General features: G+C 42.2%; 2 protein-coding genes across 8 annotated transcripts in view; one reads left to right on the top strand and one right to left on the bottom strand.

The window, feature by feature from the left end:
• KIN (Kin17 DNA and RNA binding protein) overlaps positions 1-15,553 on the bottom strand; it is a 52,897-nt gene extending 37,344 nt beyond the window's left edge. For all 6 annotated transcript variants that reach the window (XM_032258147.1, XM_032258148.1, XM_032258146.1 and 3 more), the window contains exons 1-8: positions 15,351-15,553; positions 10,084-10,178; positions 9,271-9,314; positions 9,063-9,185; positions 7,535-7,716; positions 5,126-5,174; positions 4,239-4,296; positions 2,679-2,808 (exon numbers count right to left, since the gene is read on the bottom strand). In XM_032258147.1, the coding sequence (XP_032114038.1) occupies positions 2,679-2,808; positions 4,239-4,296; positions 5,126-5,174; positions 7,535-7,716; positions 9,063-9,185; positions 9,271-9,314; positions 10,084-10,178; positions 15,351-15,464 (795 nt within the window). In that variant the 5' untranslated portion in view covers positions 15,465-15,553. The remainder of the gene's footprint in view (positions 1-2,678; positions 2,809-4,238; positions 4,297-5,125; positions 5,175-7,534; positions 7,717-9,062; positions 9,186-9,270; positions 9,315-10,083; positions 10,179-15,350) is intronic.
• A 73-nt stretch (positions 15,554-15,626) lies between these two features.
• The window catches only part of ATP5F1C (ATP synthase F1 subunit gamma), a 19,713-nt gene continuing 14,323 nt past the window's right edge, over positions 15,627-21,016 (top strand). Inside the window, exon 1 of one of the 2 annotated variants that reach the window (XM_032258152.1) lies at positions 15,627-15,794. In XM_032258152.1, the coding sequence (XP_032114043.1) occupies positions 15,739-15,794 (56 nt within the window). In that variant the 5' untranslated portion in view covers positions 15,627-15,738. The remainder of the gene's footprint in view (positions 15,795-21,016) is intronic. The other variant, XM_032258153.1, reaches the window with a different exon arrangement.

The following is a 21,016-nucleotide window of genomic DNA, read 5'->3' as shown; positions in this document are numbered from 1 at the left end:
AAAAAAAAAAAAAAAAAAAAAAAAAAAAAGAAAATGACAGTAAAGCTCATGAATGAAAGGGAAGAAAAACACCAAGAGATAAATAAATGAGAGTGACGGAAAGAAAAGAACGCTGTCTGGCTGTTACGGCAAAAACATCTTTTTGTTTCTCAACTGCTTGCTGTTAACTCTAAGTACCAATTTTCAGTGGGATCCAACAATGTAATAATCCCTCAGCTGACTCGAAACCTCGTTTTAGGATGGGCATGGTGGCTCAGGCCTATAATCCCAGCACTTTGGGAGGCAGAGGTTGGTGGATGACTTGAAGTCAGGAATTTGAGACCACATGGTGAAACCCCATCTCTTCTAAAAATACAAAACTTAGCCGGGTGTGGTAGCACACGCCTGTATTCCCAGCTACTTGGGAGGCTGAGGCAGGAGAATTGCTTGAACCCGTGAGGCGGAGGTTGCAGTGAGCCAAGGCCACATTACTGCACTCCAGCCTGGGCGACAGAGGGACACTTCAAATCAAAAAAAAAAACAAAACAAAACCCTTATTTTAAATCCTTCAACTTTTCAACAAACAACGTTCTAAATTTAGTATGCATTATTGTCAAAGAAGATCAATTTGGCTTTCCATTTTACTCTGAATAAAATTAAATTTAAAACATCCCTGCCACTGCATGTAAGACCTCTGTGGTGTGCCCTCCTGGCTCTCTAACTTCAGACGCTGCCCTGTGCTTGCTGCACTGTAGCCCCCTGGGCCTTCCCTTCAGATGCCTGATGGTCCCTGACTAGGCACAGTTCACAGGATCTCTCCCCACTCCCTACCTTCAGACCTCCTTGGCACTCAGCATTTTGTGATCATTTACTGGTTCACTGCTGAACAGCTCTGTCATTAGCGTGAAAGCTCTGTGACTAACAAGGACTGCCTTTCTTTCTACATAATGCGCAGCACACAACAGTGACTCCGTTTCACAGTATATTCATCTTCTATGATACTTTCAGGTTTTTAGACTGCCCTGCATGGTGTGAGGACTGGGAACAGAGAAGACTGAACAGCCAGCTGGGTGTGGCGGCTCACACCTGTAATCCCAGCACTTTGGGAGGCCGAGGGAGGTGGATCACCTGAGGCCAGGAGTTCAAGATCAGCCTGGCCAGCATAATAAAATCTCATCTCTACTAAAATTACAAAAAATCAGCTGGGCGTGGTGGCGGCTGTAATCCCAACTACTCAAGAGGCTGAGGCAGGAGACTCGCTTGAACCTGGGAGGTAGAGGTTGCAGTGAGCTGGGATTGTACCCACTGTACTCCAGCCTGAGCAACAGGGCACAGAGTAAGACTTTGTCTCAAAAACAAACAAAAAAACCCAAAGACTGAATGGCTATTTTCTATCCTTTCACAATGAAGAAAAGAGATGAGAAGACAGAGGAAATAATATTAAAGAAAAAAAGTTAGGTTCTTATACCCATTTCCTCTTTCTCTTCTATCCTGCCTCTTCTCCCCTCCCACTTATTTTATTAAGTCTTGGATAAGGTAGGCTATGTGTTAGAATGGAGATAGGGATATTTAGGAGTATATTAAGAACTATCTGCAGAATTACTCTAGAGTCTTGAGTAGATTTAGAGCCGAAGTATGGCCCTAAATATGGACAATCATGTATTTCCAACGATTTTTCACATAAACTCAGCCATCAGGCTAAATCAAATTAAAACCATGTCACAGCGGGCCTGGCACAGTGGCTCACACCTATAATCCCAGCAATTTGAGAGGCCAAGGTGGGTGGATCATTTGAGGTTAGGAGTTCGAGACCAACCTGGCCAACATGGTGAAACGCCATCTCTACTAAAAATAGAAAAATTAACCAGGTGTGGTGGCACACATTTGCAATCTCAGCTACTTGGGAGGCTGAGGCAGGAGAATCTCTCGAACCTGGGAGGTGGGAGGTGGAAGCAGTAGTGAACTGAGATTGTGCCACTGCACTCTGGCCTGAGCAGAGAGAGACTCTGTCTCAAAACAAACAAACAAACAAACAAAAAAACACACATCACAGCTTTCTAGCTAGGAGGTGCTAAGTAGAAGTCAAAGTCAACAGGAGAGTATCGGTTGAAGGAGGGGGGCCAACCATGGAGGACCAATTTCTGATTGAATTCTACTGACCACAACTGCACAGGGAGTTTTAAAGACAGAACCTGAGGCATAAAAATGAACCTATTTAGGCTGGGCGCAGTGGCTCATGCCTGTAATCCCAGCACTTTGGGAGGCTGAGGTGGGTGGATGACCTAAGGGCAAGAGTTCAAGATCAGCCTGGCCAACATGGTGAAATCCTGTCTCTACTAAAAATACAAAAATTAGTTGGGCGTGGTGGCAGGTGCCTGTAATCCCAGCTACTCCAAAGGCTGAGGCAGGAGAATCCTTTGAACCCAAGAGATGGAGGTTGCAGTGAGCCAAGATCGTGCCATTGCACTCCAGTCTGGGCAACAGAGCGAAACTTCATCTCAAAAAAATAAAAACAAACAAACAAACAAACAAACAAACCTATTTAGAGGGGCTCCAGCTCTGCTTCAGGGAACTGTATGTAGCTAGATCACTACTCCTTAGTCCATATATGATAATTTTTCCACTTTTCATTCATCTAATAAATAGTGAAATGATTTAATTTTCCTTAGGTTTGAATGTATGCAGTCCATAAACTGTACCTCCATGATTTCATCCAATGCAGATTTCTTTTTTTTCTTTTCTTTGGACTGAGCTGAGCCCTGAGAAGATTCTTTTCTTTTCACTGATGCTGAACTTCCTATAGTCTTCAGTGCGCTTGGTCCCAGAGTACTGGTGAACAGGAGAATTATGCTTGTTAACAAGAACCATACACAGACGAATGTCCTATGATGTGCAGAATTCACAATGTAGAATAAGTGTGTTACAAGATGAATTTACAGGAGATCGGTGAAAACCATGGAGTACCTGTCCACGTCTCTTACAGAACTATCAGCACTGTGTGAGCATTTAACCTGTGCTATCTTTACCTCTCTGGACCTTCTCCTCACGCCTGCAGTCAGTGATACTATACTTTGTATAGTAGAATGATGGTAGGTAGCTGGGTGATATTTTGTTTTACTTAGTACTTGACATGTTTTTTTTTTTTTAGATCTAAGTTTTTTCGCTGATTCAGCCTATCTCCTTCCATACTCCTAGCCATTTATTCAGTAGTGTAAATAAACAATGACCTATAAACAAATCCAGAAAACTTAGATCTTAAAAAAAAAAAAAAAAAAAATGTCAAGTACTAAGTAAAACAGAAAATATCACCCAGCTTAAAAGCAAGTTCCAGTAGATACTGGTACTTGAGTATTTTGTCTTACTCATCTTTTTTAACCTCCCAAACAAAACTGAATGCATTGCATGCCAGAAATACTGAATAAAGATTTGGTGAAACATATAAAACTTGCAAGAGAAGATAACATAGAAATTGGATAGAACTACCTGACTATATAATATGCCAGGTTTTGGCAAACGATAGACTAAGGGCCAAATGCCAGCTGCCACCTGCCACCAGCGTTTGTAAATAAGTTTACAGGAACTCAGCCACGCTCAATTCCTTTATGCACTGTGCACAGCTACTTTCTTGCTAAGACAGCCAAGTTCAGTTATTGTGACAAACACATCTGCCCAAAACAGCCTAAACTATTTACTATATGGCTTTTTACAGAAAAAGTTTGCTGACCCCTCAAAAAACTCACAATGCAGCAAGTAAAAGGAAAATGCATACCCAGCTAACATTTAAACTCTGACAAGTGAGCTAAGATAGGAAAAGAAACAGTTTTATTGAGCACACAAAGAACCATTAAATGGAGAAGGATTCATGGAGAATCGAAAATTTATTTATGTAAAACACATCAAATTGAGGCTTTCCTCAAAAGACGGAATCATCTCACGACAGGCAAATAGGAAAAGAACAGTTGCTAGCTGGGCGCAGTAAGGTATGGCTGTAATCCCAGATATTGATAACTGGGAGGCTAAGGCAGGAAGATCACCTTGAGCCCAGGAGTTCAAGTCCAGCCTAGGCAACACAGCAAGACCCCATCTCTTTAAAAAAAAAAAAAAAAAGAACAATTGCTAAAGAACAACAAAACCAACAAAAACTAAAAAAAGGTGAAAACTACAACTGAAAAAAAAATGACTCACAATACTTTAAAATGCAGTAACCAACATTTCACAAAAATCAAAGTTTTAAGGTACCTGTGAATGATGCAGCTCACCTTGACTTGGAAGACGTTGCTCCGGATGAACATGCTCCTTTACTCAAATTAAACGTGACTAGAAGAAAAAAATGTTATTCCATGCATACATTTCGGGAAAATCATAATAAAGCTTATCAGATAAGATACTACAAAGTATTCACGAGGAACTCAAGCACATTTTCAATAAACATGAGCTAAAATGTTCCTATGTGGAGATCACACATTTCTGTAAAGTGTCCCCAGCTGACACCCACAGAATGGGAGGAACCTTGCACGCCATGTCACTGTGGCAGACCTCACAGGCTGCTTCCTCACTCCATCCCCTTCTCCTGGGGAACAGTACTCCAATTTTGCTTAGGTCTCCACATCTCTTGCCTGTGGCTCAGGAGACATAACACCATCCTCATCTCTGGGGTAAATTCTGATTGTCTAAAGCAATCAACATAATCCCGGTGACTGTTTTTTGGGTGGGCATGTGACACAGTTCTGGCCAATGACATTTGAAAGGAAATCTATTAAAGGGAGCAGGTCTTCTTGGAAAAGTATCCTTGCTCCTAACAGGACTCTGGAAGAGCATCCAGAGATGCTGTCTGCCATCCTCTCGACAATACAGAATCTGAATGTGATGGCTGGAGTGCTGGCAGCTCCCTTCAATAACATGACATGCAGGGATTCTTGTTATGGCAAGATATTTCTGAATTGTTTAACTGTAGTCAATTTTGTTACTTGTAGCTACAGCTATCCTATCCAATTCATTAGTATTACCTTTTCATTAAATCAATAAGAACGATGTAACTCAGACTGATTAAGTCTCTTGCTCCCAGATATATTGACAGGTTGAGTTTTTAACAAAGCCTGTATAAAAGCATCTATGTTTAAAAAAATAAAAGGAAAAACAAAGCTACCTTTCTCTTCATCGTTTTCTCTGCTTAATTCCGTAAAAGTGGGGACCTCCTAAGAAAAAGAAAGAGTTTGAAGGTTTTGGTGTACAGTGCATTTCCCATCACCATTCAACAGGCCTAAATTATGACTTGCAACCTGGGCTGCCAAGGAGCTCTAATATGCAAGTGATTAAGATCCTAATTAAGAAATTACATGCTTTTGGCTGGGTGTGGTGGCTCACACCTGTAATCCCAGCACTTTGGGAGGTCGAAGTGAGGGAAATCGCCAGAGGTCAGGTGTTCAAGATCAGCCTGGCCAACTTGGCGAAACCCCGTCTCTACTAAAAATACCAAAATTAGCCAGGCATGCTGGCGGGCACCTATAATCCCAGCTACTCAGAAGGCTGAGGCAGGAGAATCTCTTGAACCTGGGAGATGGAGGTTGCAATGAGCCGAGATCATGCCACTGCACCCTCCAGTTTGTGACAGAGCAAGACTCTGTGTCAAAAAAAAAAAAAAAAAAAGAAAAGAAAAGAAACTACATGCTTTGGCTGGGTATGGTGGCTCATGTTTGTAATCCCAGCAGTTTGGGAGGCTGAGCTGAGGCAAGAGGAATGCCTGAGACCAGGAGTTCAAGACCAGCCTGGGCAACATAGCAAGAACCCAATCGCTGTTAAAAAATAATAATAATAATTAAGTAAATTAGCCAAGCATGGTGGTGCACACCTGTAGTTCCACCTACTCGGGAGGCTGAGGCAAGAGGATCACTTGAGCACCAGAGGTCAAGCCCACAGTGAGCTGCAATCACGCCACTGCCTTCCGGCCTGGTGACAGAGCAAGACAGTCTCTCAAAAAAAAAAAAAAAGAAAATTAGGCCGGGTGTGGTGGCTCACGCCTGTAATCTCAGCACTTTGGGAGACCACGGCAGGCGGATCACCTGAGGTCAGGAGTTCAAGACCAGCCTGGCCAACATGGTGAAACCCTGTCTTAAAAAAATAAAAATAAAAAAATAGAAAAAAAATTAGAACTTACACGCTTTGCAAATATTATCCAATTGAGAATTATTCTAAATACCAAAAAGTAGCTTTTCTGTACCAAACTGCAGAAGTTTACCTACATTTTTATTTCTATTACAACTTAAACAGGAAATAAAAATATAAGGCAATAAGCTTTAGGAAAAGCAAAAGCTTTTTTCATTTTTTTTTGTGCGTGTTCAAGAACGACTAACCTAATGAATAATCACCAGTGGTATACTGGAACAACAGTTACTTCCGGGAGATGAGAGTATTAACTGGCAATGACCATGAGGAAACCCTCTCGGATACTGGAAACACTCTGTATCTTCATCTGGGTGATGGTTCCACTGTCATCTGTCACTCTTTCTACACATGCATATTTGTAAAATTCATTGAACTATACGCATAAGATTAATGCACCTTATACACTTTAATCAATGTATGTTAGAGCTCAATAGTAACCGCTCAAAAAGCACTCCACAGCTAGTAGTTTCACAAACACACCAGGTTGTATTTGCCTGCTCACACACAACTGTTAGAATGTAAGCCACAGGAGGCCAGGTGCAGTGGCTCACGCCTGTAATCCCAGCGTTTTGGGAGGCCAAGGAGGGCAGATTACTTGAGGTCAGGAGTTGGAGACCAATCTGACCAACATGGCAAAACCCGGTCTCTACTAAAAATAAAAAAAAAAAATTAGCCAGGCATGGTGGCTTGTGCCTAGAATCCCAGCTACTTGGGAGGCTGAGACATGAGTATCACTTGAACATGGGAGGCTGAGTTTGCGGTGAGCCGAGATTGTACCACTGCACTCCAGCCTGGGCAACAGAGTGAGACTCCGTCTCAAAAAAAAAAAAAAAGAATGTAAGCCACAGGAGAGTTTTTTAATCTTTTGTTCACTGAGTATTCCCTGCACCTAGAAGAGGCCTGGCACAGAGGAGGTGCTGATGAATATGTGTTCAAATAAATGCCTCAGCCCCTTCCCTCTCCCATTCACCTGGCTTGCACTCACTGATTCTTCAAGGCTCCTCGGCACTGGGGCCGTATCCACCCTCAAATATTCTCTGTCCTCCCCAGGCTGGAGTTAACATTGCTTCTCTACGTTGCCACACAGTGTTTACCTCCAGTACTGAATTAATTATAATCAGTGGAAATTATCTGTGTAAATGTCTTCCCATTAGGTGGTGTCTCTATTTAGATATAAGGAAATTGAGCTTCAGAAAGATTATGTAATTATACAAGATCATGAAGTTAGTAAGTCAGGAACTAAACCGAGGTTTGTCAATGCCAAAAACTGTGCTTTTGACACCAGGCTGGTTCTCCTCTTCGTTAAGGAACTCAATTCAATGTTAAAAACACAAGCCATTGTGCTTCTTTAGACCCTTGGACATGGCCTTTCAGGCTGATGTTGCTTGCCCACCTGTTCCTTCCCTTCCAGACCTCTCCTCACTTGTTCTTCAATAAATTTGGCAGTTTTTTCTTCATCATCAAGGTCCTGCTTTTTCTTTTTCTCCAGTTCCAGCTGCCGGCGGATAGTTTCTGGGTCCCTGTCTATGTACTGAATATACCAGCCTTTTGGCGTCTCGTCCACTTTGCACAAGCCTTAAAAACACAGCAGCCACCATAAATTAGCATACAATCAAAGCGAAACATAAATATAAATGTCTTTCATATCTGCATATTTATTCATTCAAACACACTCAAATCAGGCTGAGTGCAGTGGCTCCAACCTGTAATCTCAGCCCTTTGGGAGGCCAACGCGGGTGGATCCCCTGAGGTTAGGACTTTGAGACCAGCCGGGCCAACATGATGAAACTCTGTCTCTACTAAAAATACAAAAATTATCTGGGCGCGGTGGTGCACACCTATAATCGCAGCTACTCAGGAGGCTGAGGCAGGAGAACTGCTTGATCCCAGGAGGCAGAGGTTGCAGTGAGATGAGATCACGCCACTGCACTCTAGCCTGGGGAACAGAACGAGACTCAGTCTCAAAAACAAAACAAAACACCAGATACACTCAAATACATTCAAATACAAAAATTCATGCAGTGTATGGAATTTTCCATATTTACACTTAATGAAATTAAGATACTGTATGTGGATTCAACCGAGGATCAGAATATTCAAAAAAAGAAAAATGGATGGTCACATCTGCACTGAACATGCACTGACATTTCTTCCTTGCCATTTTTTCCTAACGATAGAGTATAAAAACTATTTACATAGCATTTACATTGTATTAAATATTATAAGAAATCTGGAGATGATTTAAAGTATGCAGGAGGATGTACACAGGCTAAATGCAATTACTACATCATTTTATTTTATTTTTGTTTGTTTGTTTTGAGATGGAATCTCACTCTGTTGCCAGGCTGCAGCGCAGTGGCGCAGGGTGTGCTCACTGCAACCTCCACCTCCCGGGTTCAAGCGATTATCTTGCCTCAGCCTCCCAAGTAGCTGGGACTTCTGGTGCGCACCACCACGGCTGGCTAATTTTTGTATTTTTAGTAGAGACGGGGTTTCACCATGTTGGCCAGGATGGTCTCGATCTCTTGACCTTGCGATCCGCCTGCCTCAGCCTCCCAAAGTGCTGGGATTACAGGCGTACACCCCTGTGCCTGGCCCATCATTTTATTTTATATAATGGACTTGAGTATCTGTGGATTTTGGTACCAGCAGGGGGTCCTGGACCCAACACCCCAGGGATATGGAGGGACAACTGTATTATCTTGTGTAATATTTATTCAATTCTATCTAAGTAGTTAATATCCAGTGGTTATATGATGTTTTATTAAGTTAATACAGAAATTATGCTCCCAAAATGGAATCAAGTAACACGACAAATAAAACATTGACCCAATTTGTTTTCTCTTTTCTTTTTCCAACCGTCTCATCCTATGAAGATTAGAAATGGGAAAGAAAAAGCAACTTTAAAATCTCATTCGTACCTTCTCTGCCCAGCCACTTGGTAAAATCGGTCAGAGTTTCCCACTGAGTGGCATTCATGTGGATGTGTTCTCGGTGGCTGATGTATTCATTGTAGACAATGTTGTTGTGGACCCTTTTAGTGCCTGAGAACAAAATATGACACTGATGATCCTGAGAAGATTATGTGATTTATAAAGTTATCATTTGCACAACACTTAAAATCTTTACCAAAGCGTCTCCTGAGAAGTTCTAGGAAGTCATTTCGGAATTCCCTAATAAAGAAAGAAAGGAAAACATTAAGGTAACTTCTACAAACATATAGCATCATCTTTGCAATAGTATAGTTTTTTGCTTTCGTTTTTATTTTTGAGATAGAGTCTCATTCTTGTCACCCAGACTGGAGAGTGATGGTGCGATCTCTGCTCTCTGCAACCTTCGCTTCCCGGGTTCAAGCAATTCTCTTGCCTCAGCCTCCCAAGTAGTTGGGATTACAGGTGCCCACCACCATATCTGGCTAATATTTTTTGTGTTTTTAGTAGAGACAGGGTTTCACCATCTTGGCCAGGCTGGTCTTGAACTCCTGACCTCCTGATCCACCCACCTCAGCCTCCCAAAGTGCTGAGATTACAAGCATGAGCCACCGCGCCTGGCTTTTTAGTGCCATTTTACAGATGAGGAAAATAAACCACAGAAAAACTTAAGTAGGTCATCCAAAGACATACAGTTTTTAAGTGGAGAAAGATTTGAGTTTGGGCAGTCTGAATGCAGAGCCTATGTTCTTTGTCACAATTGTGTTAGAATGAAAGACAGTTTCCCATATTTGAAGTGGAAGAAAGGAAAAACTAAGTTGTGAGAAATAATTTTGTAAGAGTTTTATACTATGATTAACCTTCAAAAGAAGATAAAAATTGAGCAAAGAGAGAATACACTTCTGTTAACATATAAGAAATCATAGAACCTCCAATATTTGAAATATTAGCCATCTATTAAATGTTCAACTGAATAAAGCTTATAAGATAAAGAGTTCTTTGAGTTACTTACTCTGAAAAATAATCCATGAACTGCTGAGGATTTTCTGAAGCCAGCAATAGTTGTCTCTGATGAGATTCGGACATACAATGACACTTAAAGCCATTCTACAAAAAATGTAAAAGTAATAAATTCTGATTTAGATCATCAAAATGGGCTCTAAATAGAAGTATTTAGTTCAAACCCAAAAAAATCTGCTCTTTGATGATAAATTAAAAAATAATCAAATCACTAGCTGTAACTACCCTATCAGGTTTTTCAAAAAATTTTTTACGGAGTTGAGCTTTGCAACTCTGCTAATCAAAGAATAATCCTTGAGATCAAAGAGACAGCAAAAGAGCACTGTAGAAAACAGACATTAATAAGAAACATACCAGGCACAGAAACAGAAACAGAAGAAAGATTCCATTTTTAGACTCAAGTTAACCAACTCTTATGGAGCACTACTTTATACAAAGTGTCAGACAAGTGTTTAAAGCAGTAAAATGGGTCATTAGTGAATTTCCCTCACAGAAACTACTTTCACTCACTTTCTTCTACTTCAGCTCACTATCCAAAATACATTGCTGCATATTCTATTAGCCTTGTTAAACGTATTAAATCTGTAGCTTCTTAAAATGACTGGAAAAAAACATACAAGTTTTCATTTAGTATCTACCTCTCCTTAATATTTGAACCTCATTCTTCACTAGTAATAGAAACAAAAGATGTGCCTTTCTTGTATTCCCTATCTCTATTTTAAGCACGCTCACTCAGGCCAGGAAACCAGAAAACATCCTAGATTCCTTCTTCTCCTTCTACCTTCAATTTAATAGGAAGTCTGTTCGGCCTCTTAACAACCCATATCCAGTCCCTCTGTTCAATCTCACTGACACTGTCCAGATTTCCACGCTCGAATTTGCTCAAGCAGTTTCCTAATCTTTAGACCGTGGACATCTTACATAATTTTTGCCTCTTGTGTATATTACCTATAAGAATCACAGTTATTAGGCCGGGCGCGGTGGCTCACGCCTGTAATCCCAGCACTTTGGGAGGCCGAGGTGGGTGGATCACGAGGTCAAGAGATCGAGACCATCCTGGTCAACATGGTGAAACCCCGTCTCTACTAAAAATACAAAAAATCAGCTGGGCATGGTGGCGCGTGCCTGTAATCCCAGCTACTCAGGAGGCTGAGGCAGGAGAATTGCCTGAACCCAGGAGGCGGAGGTTGCGGTGAGCCAATATCGCGCCATTGCACTCCAGCCTGGGTAACAAGAGCGAAACTCCGTCTCAAAAAAAAAAAAAAAAAAAAAAGAATCACAGTTATTATTTAAATTTATTTTAAAAGAAAACTTGGTATCAGCCTCATAAATAAAAAAAAGCATTGCTTTCCATAAATTAAAAAAATAATAATAAAATGAACAAACAATAAAGTTACTAAATCCTAGAAACCCAAGAGTCAATCAGGGGGATACCGTGGCTATGACCTTCATTCTCTTCTATCTTCCACTATCAGGAGACAAAAGACAGGGAAGGGAAACTGTAGGGGTCACCTTCTCCCTCTCCCAGCCCACCTTCTAGGTAGGAAAGGGCAATGAATAGATCTGAGGGCAAACAGGCATGGAACCACCATAGAGGCCTGACTCTGAAAATTGGTAATTACAGAAAAGAATTCATCCTCTACTCCTTTCCCATAAAAATTGCATCTCAGTATAATGTTTAAGGATGGCCAGACACAGTGGCTTATGCCCATAATCCCAGCGCTTTGGGAGGCCAAGGCGGGAGGATTGTGTGAGTCTCCGAGTTCAAGACCAGCCTGAGCAACACAGTGAGACCTCCATCTTCACAAAATTTTTTTTTTAAATTAGCCAGGCAAGGGTGGTGTGGTGTGCCTATAGTCCCAGCTGCTTGAAAGGCTGAGGCAGGAGGATTGCTTAAGCCCAGGAGCTGGAGGATGCTGTGAGCTATGATTGAGTCACTGTACTCCAGTCTCGGCAAGAGTAAGACCCTGTCTCAAAAAGAAAAAAAATAAGTTTAAGGATAACCAAATAGCCCTAACTGATGAGCAAAAGCTCCTTTGTGCAAAAGCATGGCAGCCAATAATAAATGTCAAAAAAAAATTAGAAAAATAACCTCTTAGCAACTCCTAATTAAATAACTGACTTAGGCAAGGATGCTAAAACACACCAGTAAAATGTTAATGGGAAACTAGATATATAGGCATGATTTCTAAATATTACTCCATTAGTCACTTGCTCTTACAAAGGGGAAAATATTACTTTCTAATGCTACTTACAAGTTGTAACCTTTACTCAATTTAAGTACTACCAAACAATATTGCCTTCCTTATATGATGCTGTATGAAATATATAAGATCACCTATAAAGAATACTATACAATGGGCATGGTGGCTCGGGCCTGTAATCCTAGTACTTTGGGAGGCCAGGGCAGGAGGATTGCTTGAGTCCAGGAGTTTGAGAGCAGCCTGGGAAACATGGTGAGACTCTATCTCTATAAAAATAAAAAAGTTAATTAGGCATGGTGGCATGCACCTGTGGTCCCAGCTACTTGGGAGGCTGAGGCAGGAGGAGGATTGCTTGAGTTGGGGAGGTCAGGGTTGCAGTGAGCCAGTATCGCACCACTGTACTCTGGCCTGGGCTACCGAGCAAGACCTTACCTCAAAAACAAACAAACAAACAAACAAAAAAAACCAACAATATTCCTCCCCCCAAGTGTTTAACCTGAACCTAATCTATGTCACTTACAAAGTATTCTTTCTCCCCAAAATGTTTAACCTAACCCAGTCAAAGGTTTTAGATGTAATTTCCAGTTGACAGAAACCACGAGTTAGAAGGCAAAAGGCAGCTGGGCACAGTGGCTCACGCCTGTAATCCTAGCACTTTGGGGGGCTGAGGAGGGTGGATCACAAGGTCAAAAGATTGAGACCATCCTGGCAAACACAGTGAAACCCCATCTCTACAAAAAATACAAAAATTAGCTGGGCGTGGGGGTATGTACCTGTAATCCCAGCTACTTAGGAGGCTAAGGCAGGAGAACTGCTTGAACCCAGGAGAATGAGGTTGCAGTGAGCCGAGATGGCACCACTGCACTCCATCCAGCCTGGCGACAGAGTGAGACTCTGTCTCCAAAAGAAAAAAAAAAAAAAAAGGCAAAAGACAAGGAGAGGAAACAAGTCAACATACATGGGATGTTACAGGGCACGGCTCAGGCTCCTCTTTTCAACAAGTCAATGTGAAGAAAAAGAAGGCTGGGGGCGGTGGTGTATGACTGTAATCCCAATACTTTGTGAGGCTGAGGCAGGTGAATCACCTGAGGTCAGGAGTTTGAAACCAGCTTGGCCAATGTGGCAAAACCTTGCCTCTACCAAAAATGCAAAAATTAGTCTGGCATGGTGGCAGGCATCTGTAATCCCAGCTACTTGGGAAGCTGAAGCATGAGAATCACTTGGTCCTGGGAGGCAGAGGTTACAGTGAGCTGAGATCACGCCACTGCACTCCAGGCTGACAGGGCAAGACTCTGTCTCAAAAAAACAAGAAAAAGGGGTGGAGGAAAAATGGGTTCTATTCTAAATTTAGAATATAGAGAGAATTAAATTTAGAGAAAACTAAAAGTCCTAATAACCCAGAGCACAGAGGACTTTTTGGGCAGTGAAACTATTTTGTGAGATTTTATAACGGTGAATATATATTATGCATTTGTCAAAACCCACAGGATGTACAAGAGTGAACCCTAATGTGAACTGTGGATTCTGCACGATACTGATGTGTCAATGTAGTTTCATCCATGGGAACAAATATCACACCTTGTTATAGGATGTTGATGATGAGGGATACTGGAGAGGGGGCAGGGGTCCTAATAACCAAATCCGTAACAGTCCATGGCTTTTTATTGCATCTTAATTTAAAGAAACAGCTGGAGGACAACTGAGAAAGTGTGAATGTGTATTAGATGATAAAAAGGAACTTCTATTAATTTTGTATGTTGGTGAGATATATTGTGGTTATATAGATAAATATTCTGAAATTTTAGAGATGCTTATTTAAGTATTTCAAAGTGAAATATCCTGATATTTGTAATTTACTTTAAAATACTTTTTAAAAAGTAAATATGGCAAAATTACTTAAAGTGTTAACTCTGAGGTTATGGACTGCAAGTTTATGTCTCCCCAAAGTTCCTATGTTGAACCCTAACCCCCAAGGGGATGGTATTATGAGGTGGGCCTTTGGAGGTGACTGGGTTTAGATGAGGTCATGAGGGTACAGCCTGTATGATGGACACAGTGGGACCCTGTCTCCAAAAAAAAAGAGGAAGAGAAGTCTCTACTGAGCTTGCTCTATTTGCTTTGTGAGGATAAAGAGGAAGCTTTCTGCAAACCAAGAAGACTCTCACTAGAATCTGACCATGATAGCACCTTGATCTTGAACTTCCCAACATCCAGAATTGTGAGAAATAAATTTCTGTCATTTAAACCACCCAGTCTACTGCACTTTATATGGCAGTCCAAGCAGTCTAAGACATTAGATAATGGACATATAGACATTCATTAATAGAGAGGACTAAAGAGAATAACTGTATCAATGTTAGTCAGTGTGAGTCCCACCTAAAATATCTCTTCCTTCACTTGTAGAAACACTAGATTAGATTATTCCAATTGCCTCAGTGTTCTTCCACCCTTACCCAATCCAGTCCAATCTCCGGAGGAAAATATGATCACAGCACTAGGATGCACAGCATTCCATCAACCACCTCTGTAATGGGGAAAAGTGTACATTCCATAGTGCAGCATACAAGGCTTTTCAAGATCTGCTCAGACTCCTTGAGCCACTCTTTATATTCTTCACTCATTTAAAACTCAACGACAATCCTACAAGTAGGTGGAATTGTTATTCCCTCTTTACAGATAAGTAAAGGAGAATAAGTAAATAACTTGGCCAAGACCACACACGGCTGGCAAATGGCCCAGCTTAACTTTAAATTTTGACAGTCTGATGTATCTATAAACCAGGTAAATCCATAATCTTAACCACAGTATTATTCTGTGCCGCGTACAGTGTAGGTCTCAATAAATGCTTGCTGGATGAGTAGTACTAAAGAGCTTAGCTCTCCTTTTTCACCTGATCCCAAAAGAGGTGTGAATCCTAACCACCCTGTTTCTCTTAAGAGCCAAGTCAAGTCAGAGCTGATGACTGTCACCGGCAGCCCTCGGGCCCGCATCCAGGACCTGATCCTGGACTCCCAGGGGCCCTCCTGGGAAGACGGGCCAGCCCGGGCCCACTCACCTCGTCCCGGCACTGCTTCTGGCACATCTGGCAATACCAGCGCAGCTTCTGCAGCCCCTTGGACTTGATCCTGTTGGCGATAGCCTTGGGAGTAAGAAAATCCGACTTCCCCATGGCGACCACGGCAGCGATCACTTTCTGGACCCCAGTGCCCAGCCAGCCGGAAATGGAACCGGGCTGGCGGCGGTGGGCGGGACAAATCCCTGCTGAGAGGCGGAAGGAGGTGGGGCCTGGGAAGACTGGGTTACAACGCTCGCGAGACTCTCTTCGCCGTAGCGCGAGGAAATGAGACTGAAGAAGAGAGCGAGGTGGGAGGGGCGTGCTGGGAAGCTTCTGCGCACGCGCGCCGCGGCCTGAGTGACCGACCTTCAGCGGAGCTGCGGCTACCATGTTTTCTCGCGCCGGCGTCTCTGGGCTGTCGGCCTGGACCTTGCAGCCGCAATGGTATGAGAGCTTGCGGGAAGATCGCCAGGACTGCAAGGGATGGGAGAGCTCGGGCACGGGGCAGGGAAGCGGGGATGGGCGCGGGGGTCGATCTGGGGTCGTAGGGCCTGGCTGGGCACTTGGCCCCTCGGAGACGCGGGGTAGCGGGGGCTGCAGGATGCGGCTTTGAAGCTGGCGAGGCGTGCGCAGGGCCGGGCTCCGGCCAAGCCAGGTCCCGCCCCGTCCCCTGAGGCCGGAGGGCCACCGGGGACCTCCAGACTGCGGCCTGAGTCCAAACTGACGTCTGGGCGGCCTCGAGTTCCCTCAGCTAATCAGTACTTCCTGAGCTTCCACTGCGAGCCAGGCCCCCAGTCTCGGGGCCTGCAAGGGAACGGGGGCCTGAGTGACAACCCAGCGGAAGGTTAAGTTGTGCTCTCTGTCCTTGACGCCCCGCGAAGCCCTCCAGCGCTGGGCAGACTGATCCTTTAAGATCCGAGCGAGTCACAGAGCTGGCCGTCGAGCACCTCCCGTGTTGCAGGTGCTTTGCTGGGTGCTAGAACGGCGAAGGCGAGCATCCTCGATGCCCCTGAGGGTGGTCTTGGTGCAGAAGGGACCCTACAGATCTGTCTGATGGCGGGGAAGGGAAGGACACCTAGCACTACCTTGAAACCACTTGCTGAAACCGTAACCCTGCAAGGTCATGAAATTGCCCCAAGGTTTTAGGTGAAGGAGTTCGGTGGGCTTTAAGTGGCATTTGTTAACTGCTATGCAGCCAAAGGGTGCCACGCGTCTCGAAAATTTTAAACATTAGTTCCGGGTGGGGGGACCTTGGTTGGGGGAAATGCGTATTAGAAAACCTGGAAGCCAGCAGGTAAAAGTTGGTTTGTGAGTGGTGCTGTTCAGTTTTGAAGCTTGACAGAATCTGGAAGAATTTCAGACACTGCCAAGAGGATTAGAGGCTGTGTGGTAGCAATTCCCTGCTGTTAACAGTATGGAGGATTTCTAAGGTGCAACAGTGCTAAACTAGATTTTTGTATCTTAATTTATGTGAAGGGACCATAAAGCATTAGTTGAAATAAATACATTTGTCATTAGGCAGATAACTGATAGTTAATATAGGAAATTTTCAGAATGAAATCTGTTGTGAATTAGCCATATGAAAATTTTGGTGGCTTGGCCTTGGAAGTCAGATCTTTTTCTTCTCTCTAATATGGAAAAATAACATTCATGGGAATTAAAAGGTCACTGTAGTTGAATTATCAGTTGTATAGACTGTCCCACTTGTTAACTGACCACTCAGCAGCCATTAGCTGAGTGCCTGCACTGCGCCCGGTGGTACTGTGGAAAGTGCCAAAACGTGATGGTGAACAAACAGATGAGGTCTCAGTGAGCTTCCTGGGACGGCGCCTGTCATGCAGTAGTGCTCTGTGAACATCAGCCCTCCTGTCCTTACCCTCTTGCCAGGCATTCATGTTATCTGTCAGTATTTTTAGAACCTTTGTTTCTAAGTTGATCTTTAAAAAAAATGGAAAGAGTTTCTGAAACTAAGACAGAATATTTCACAAAAAATTTTAGAAATACCTTTTTTAAAAGCACCTGTAAGATCATTTGAAGTTCTTTTAGTAAAGGATCATTTTAAATAAGAGCTCTCTGTTGGAGACAACTACTGTTTGGAGCTTAAATCAGAACTTCAATCAGCATATAAAGGTCCTAGTCCTGGCCTTAATCCCGTTGGAATATTGCTTTTAAATCATCAGTCATCAGTCGACAGTGTTCCACTTTAAAAGCATAGTCTGTCCTCTTCCTTTTCACGCATTCTATCACTCTTGCTGCTTAATGTCTCTCCTGCCTCTTCTGCCATTTCTCTTCCCATTAATTACCTTTCGAATTCAAAAATTAAAACCACTCCACATAACTAATTTGGAAGGGGGAAAAATATCTTTGCCTTAAGCATGAAGAGGTATATTTCCACGGTTCTGTTTTGATTACTGGAAGTTTTTAAAAGTACCATTTGTTATTGTTTTAGTTTTTGTTTTCAGAGAGGTTATCATACTAACGTAAACTAATCATTAGGCTTACTTAATTTCACAGTGGTTATTTTAATAGCTGCTAGGGTATCGCCAAAATACCCTAACTTTTTGAAAATTAAACTTTTTCATAAAGTAGCATTTAAGAAAACGGAAATAAAAAAAATCAAGAGAAAGAGTCCCAGATTTTACTGTCTTCAAATCTGGGAAAAACACATTTCTATTTCTTAGTGTTCAGAAGTCTCTGAAATGGAACTGCTTTATAGTAATGTGTCAGTAGTCATAAACCATATACACTGAAAAGGAGATGGCATTTCAGGAGAGAAAAGACAGATTGTCATCTGAGACCATGAGGGCAGATATTTACTAGTAAATGTAAAAAATGTGAGGCAGCAGAGTGTAGTACTGTATAAAGACAGAGACTCTGTAGCCAGCCCTCAAGGGCTCCATTCCGATAGCAGGGATTGAATTCTGATTGCCACTTAGCCGCTCTGTAACCTTGGGTGGGTTACTTAGTGCCTGTCCCACCAGTTCCTCATCTATCAAATAGATGCAATAAAAGTACACGATTCCTTGGGTTAGTGTGAGGATTAGAGTATTTGCAAAGCATGTAGGGCTGTGGGAGAGCCAAACGCTGTATCAGTAGAAAAATGCAGTGTTTTTAAGTATAGTTTCTACATCAAATATAATGTCAGAAGATTGCTTGGACTTGCCAAAAGAGGAAAAGAGGATGCAGTCATGGGTGTGGGTTGGAGAAGTGTGATGGAGTCAGTTTTTGCTGGTGACAGGTGATGGGCTTTTACACATTTACTATCAAGAGTTAGAGGTACTTCATAATTTTCTTTTCCTTGAGATTTAGCCAGTGTTGCTTCTTTTTTGTTTGTTTGTTTGTTTGCTTAAGACAGAGTCTCTCTCTGCTGCCCAGGCCAGAGTGCAGTGGCACCGACCTCAGCTCACTGCAATCTCCACCTCTTGGGTTCAAGCAATTCTCCTGCGTCAGCCTCCTGAGTAGCTGGGATTATAGGTGCCTGCCACTGCATGCGGCTAAGTTTTTGTAATTTTTATTAGAGACAGGGTTTCACCATGTTGGCCAGGCCGATCCTGAGCTCTTGACCTTGTGATCCACCCGCCTCGGACTCCCAAAGTGCTGGGATTACAGGTGTGAGCCACCACACTCGGCCAATGTTTCCTTTTTAAGTTTTTATATATCTTAATATGCTTCTTAAAAATCTTCAAAGTTTTTTTGAAGGGTGTCATTCCTGACTCCCTCCTCTACTGCCTTCGTCAGCTATTCTAACAGTGCTGTGTGATCATGGTTAGATAGTGGGAATCCATAGTCCATTTGATTCTTTCTCCATTGAGTTTCTTAGTCTTCTGAGGATTTCTCAGGACATGTAATGATTCAGCGCTTTATCACCTCATTTGCAAAACAAAACAAAACAAAACAAAACCTTTTTTTTTTTTTTTTTTTTTTTTTTTGAGATGGAGTTTCATTCTTGTTGCCCAGGCTGGAGTGTAATGGCGCAATCTCGGCTCACCACAACCTCTGCCTCCCAGGTTCAAGCGATTTTCCTGCCTCGGCCTCCTGAGTAGCTGGGATTACAGTCATGTGCCACCTTGCCTGGCTAATTTTTTGTATTTTTAGTAGAGACGGGGTTTCACCGTGTTAGCCAGGATGGTCTTGATCTCCTGACCTCAGGTGATCCGCTCGCCTCGGCCTCCCAAAGTGCTGGGATTACAGGGGTGAGTCACCGTGCCTGGCCACAAAAATGTTATATTTAATAAAGGTAGCTATCTTTAAAAGAGTTCAATTATCTTATCACTGTTCTTACTCAAATTATACCTAAAAATTAAAGTAGCAACATAGACATCTTCAGAACTAAATGAAAGTTTTAAAACACACGAAATTAGGGCAAGTGCATAGCATAATCACAAAAGATGCTACCTCTTCATACCTCTGGCTTGGAGTACTTAAGGAAACCAAAACCTTCTGTGTTTGTCCAAATATGGTATGCAATTCAAATTTGTTCCATATGGTATTCTCTGACTAGAAACTTATGTCAGTTAAATTGAAGTGTTTGTCTAAAACCATAATATCCAAGTGTGACTTGTTATAGCCAATAAATTTTGTCTTCAGGGGGAAAAGTCATTACTACACCAAAAAAGGAAGGTTGGCCAAAAACTGGTGTTACTTTTCAAGTACGATTATGAAAAGCTGTTGCTAGCAGAATAGTCATGGCAGGTAGTTTGTGCTCTGAAATAACAGAGCTTGTCAGTATTTGCCAGCTTTTATCTTTTCCTTTAGTAGATCCATTCTTAAAACCAAACCTAATATTTTTTGTGCTGAGATGAAAGAATCACCTGAGCCCAGGAAGTGGAGACTGCAGGGCTCCCTGATCACGCCGCTGCACTCTAGCCTAGGTGATGGGAGTGTGACCCTGTCTCAAACCCCAAAACACAATGGTCCACTCTTTCTGTTATACAGTTCTATAGATTTTAACAAATACGTAATGGCATGTATCCATCATTACAATATCATACCAAAGAGCTTTACCACGCTAAAAATCTCCTCTACTCTCCCCAAAACCCTGACCACCACTTCTCAACTATTGCTATGTCCTCGGCTTTTCTGGTATGTCATACATGCAGAATCGTATAGGATTTAGTCTTTTTTCAGACTGCCTTCTCTCTCTTAGCAGTATGCACTTACGTTTTCTCCATGCCTTTTTATGACTTAATAGCTCCTTTGTGGTTTTGGGGAATAATAGTCCATTGTATGGATGTATCAGAGTTAGGTAATCCATTCATTCATGTATTGAAGGATGTCTGGGTTGCACTTTTGGCATCATCAATGAAGCTGCTTTACGTGCTTGTGTGTAGGTTTTATGTGGACATAAGTTTTCACCTCAGTTGGATAAATACTGATTGCTGGATCTTAAATCAAGACCATGTTTAGCTTTATAAAAAACTGCCAAAACATCTTCTTAAGTGTCTGTGTACTATTTTACATTCTTGCCAGCAATCAATGAGAGTTCCTTTTGCTCTGTATCCTTATCATCATTTGGTGGTGAGTTTTTTGGGTTTTATCCATTCTTGCAGGTGTGTCGTGGCATCTTAATGTTTTAACTTGCAGTTCTCTACTGATGTAATACTGAGCATCATCTTATGTGCTTTTTGCCATCTTTTTTTTTTTTTTTTTTTTTTTTTTTTTTTTTT

This window comes from Sapajus apella, unplaced genomic scaffold (assembly GCF_009761245.1).
Source record: "Sapajus apella isolate SASKATOON/1434 unplaced genomic scaffold, GSC_monkey_1.0 scaffold100, whole genome shotgun sequence".
Lineage (NCBI taxonomy): Eukaryota > Metazoa > Chordata > Mammalia > Primates > Cebidae > Sapajus > Sapajus apella.
This window is presented reverse-complemented; position numbering and strand designations above follow the sequence as displayed.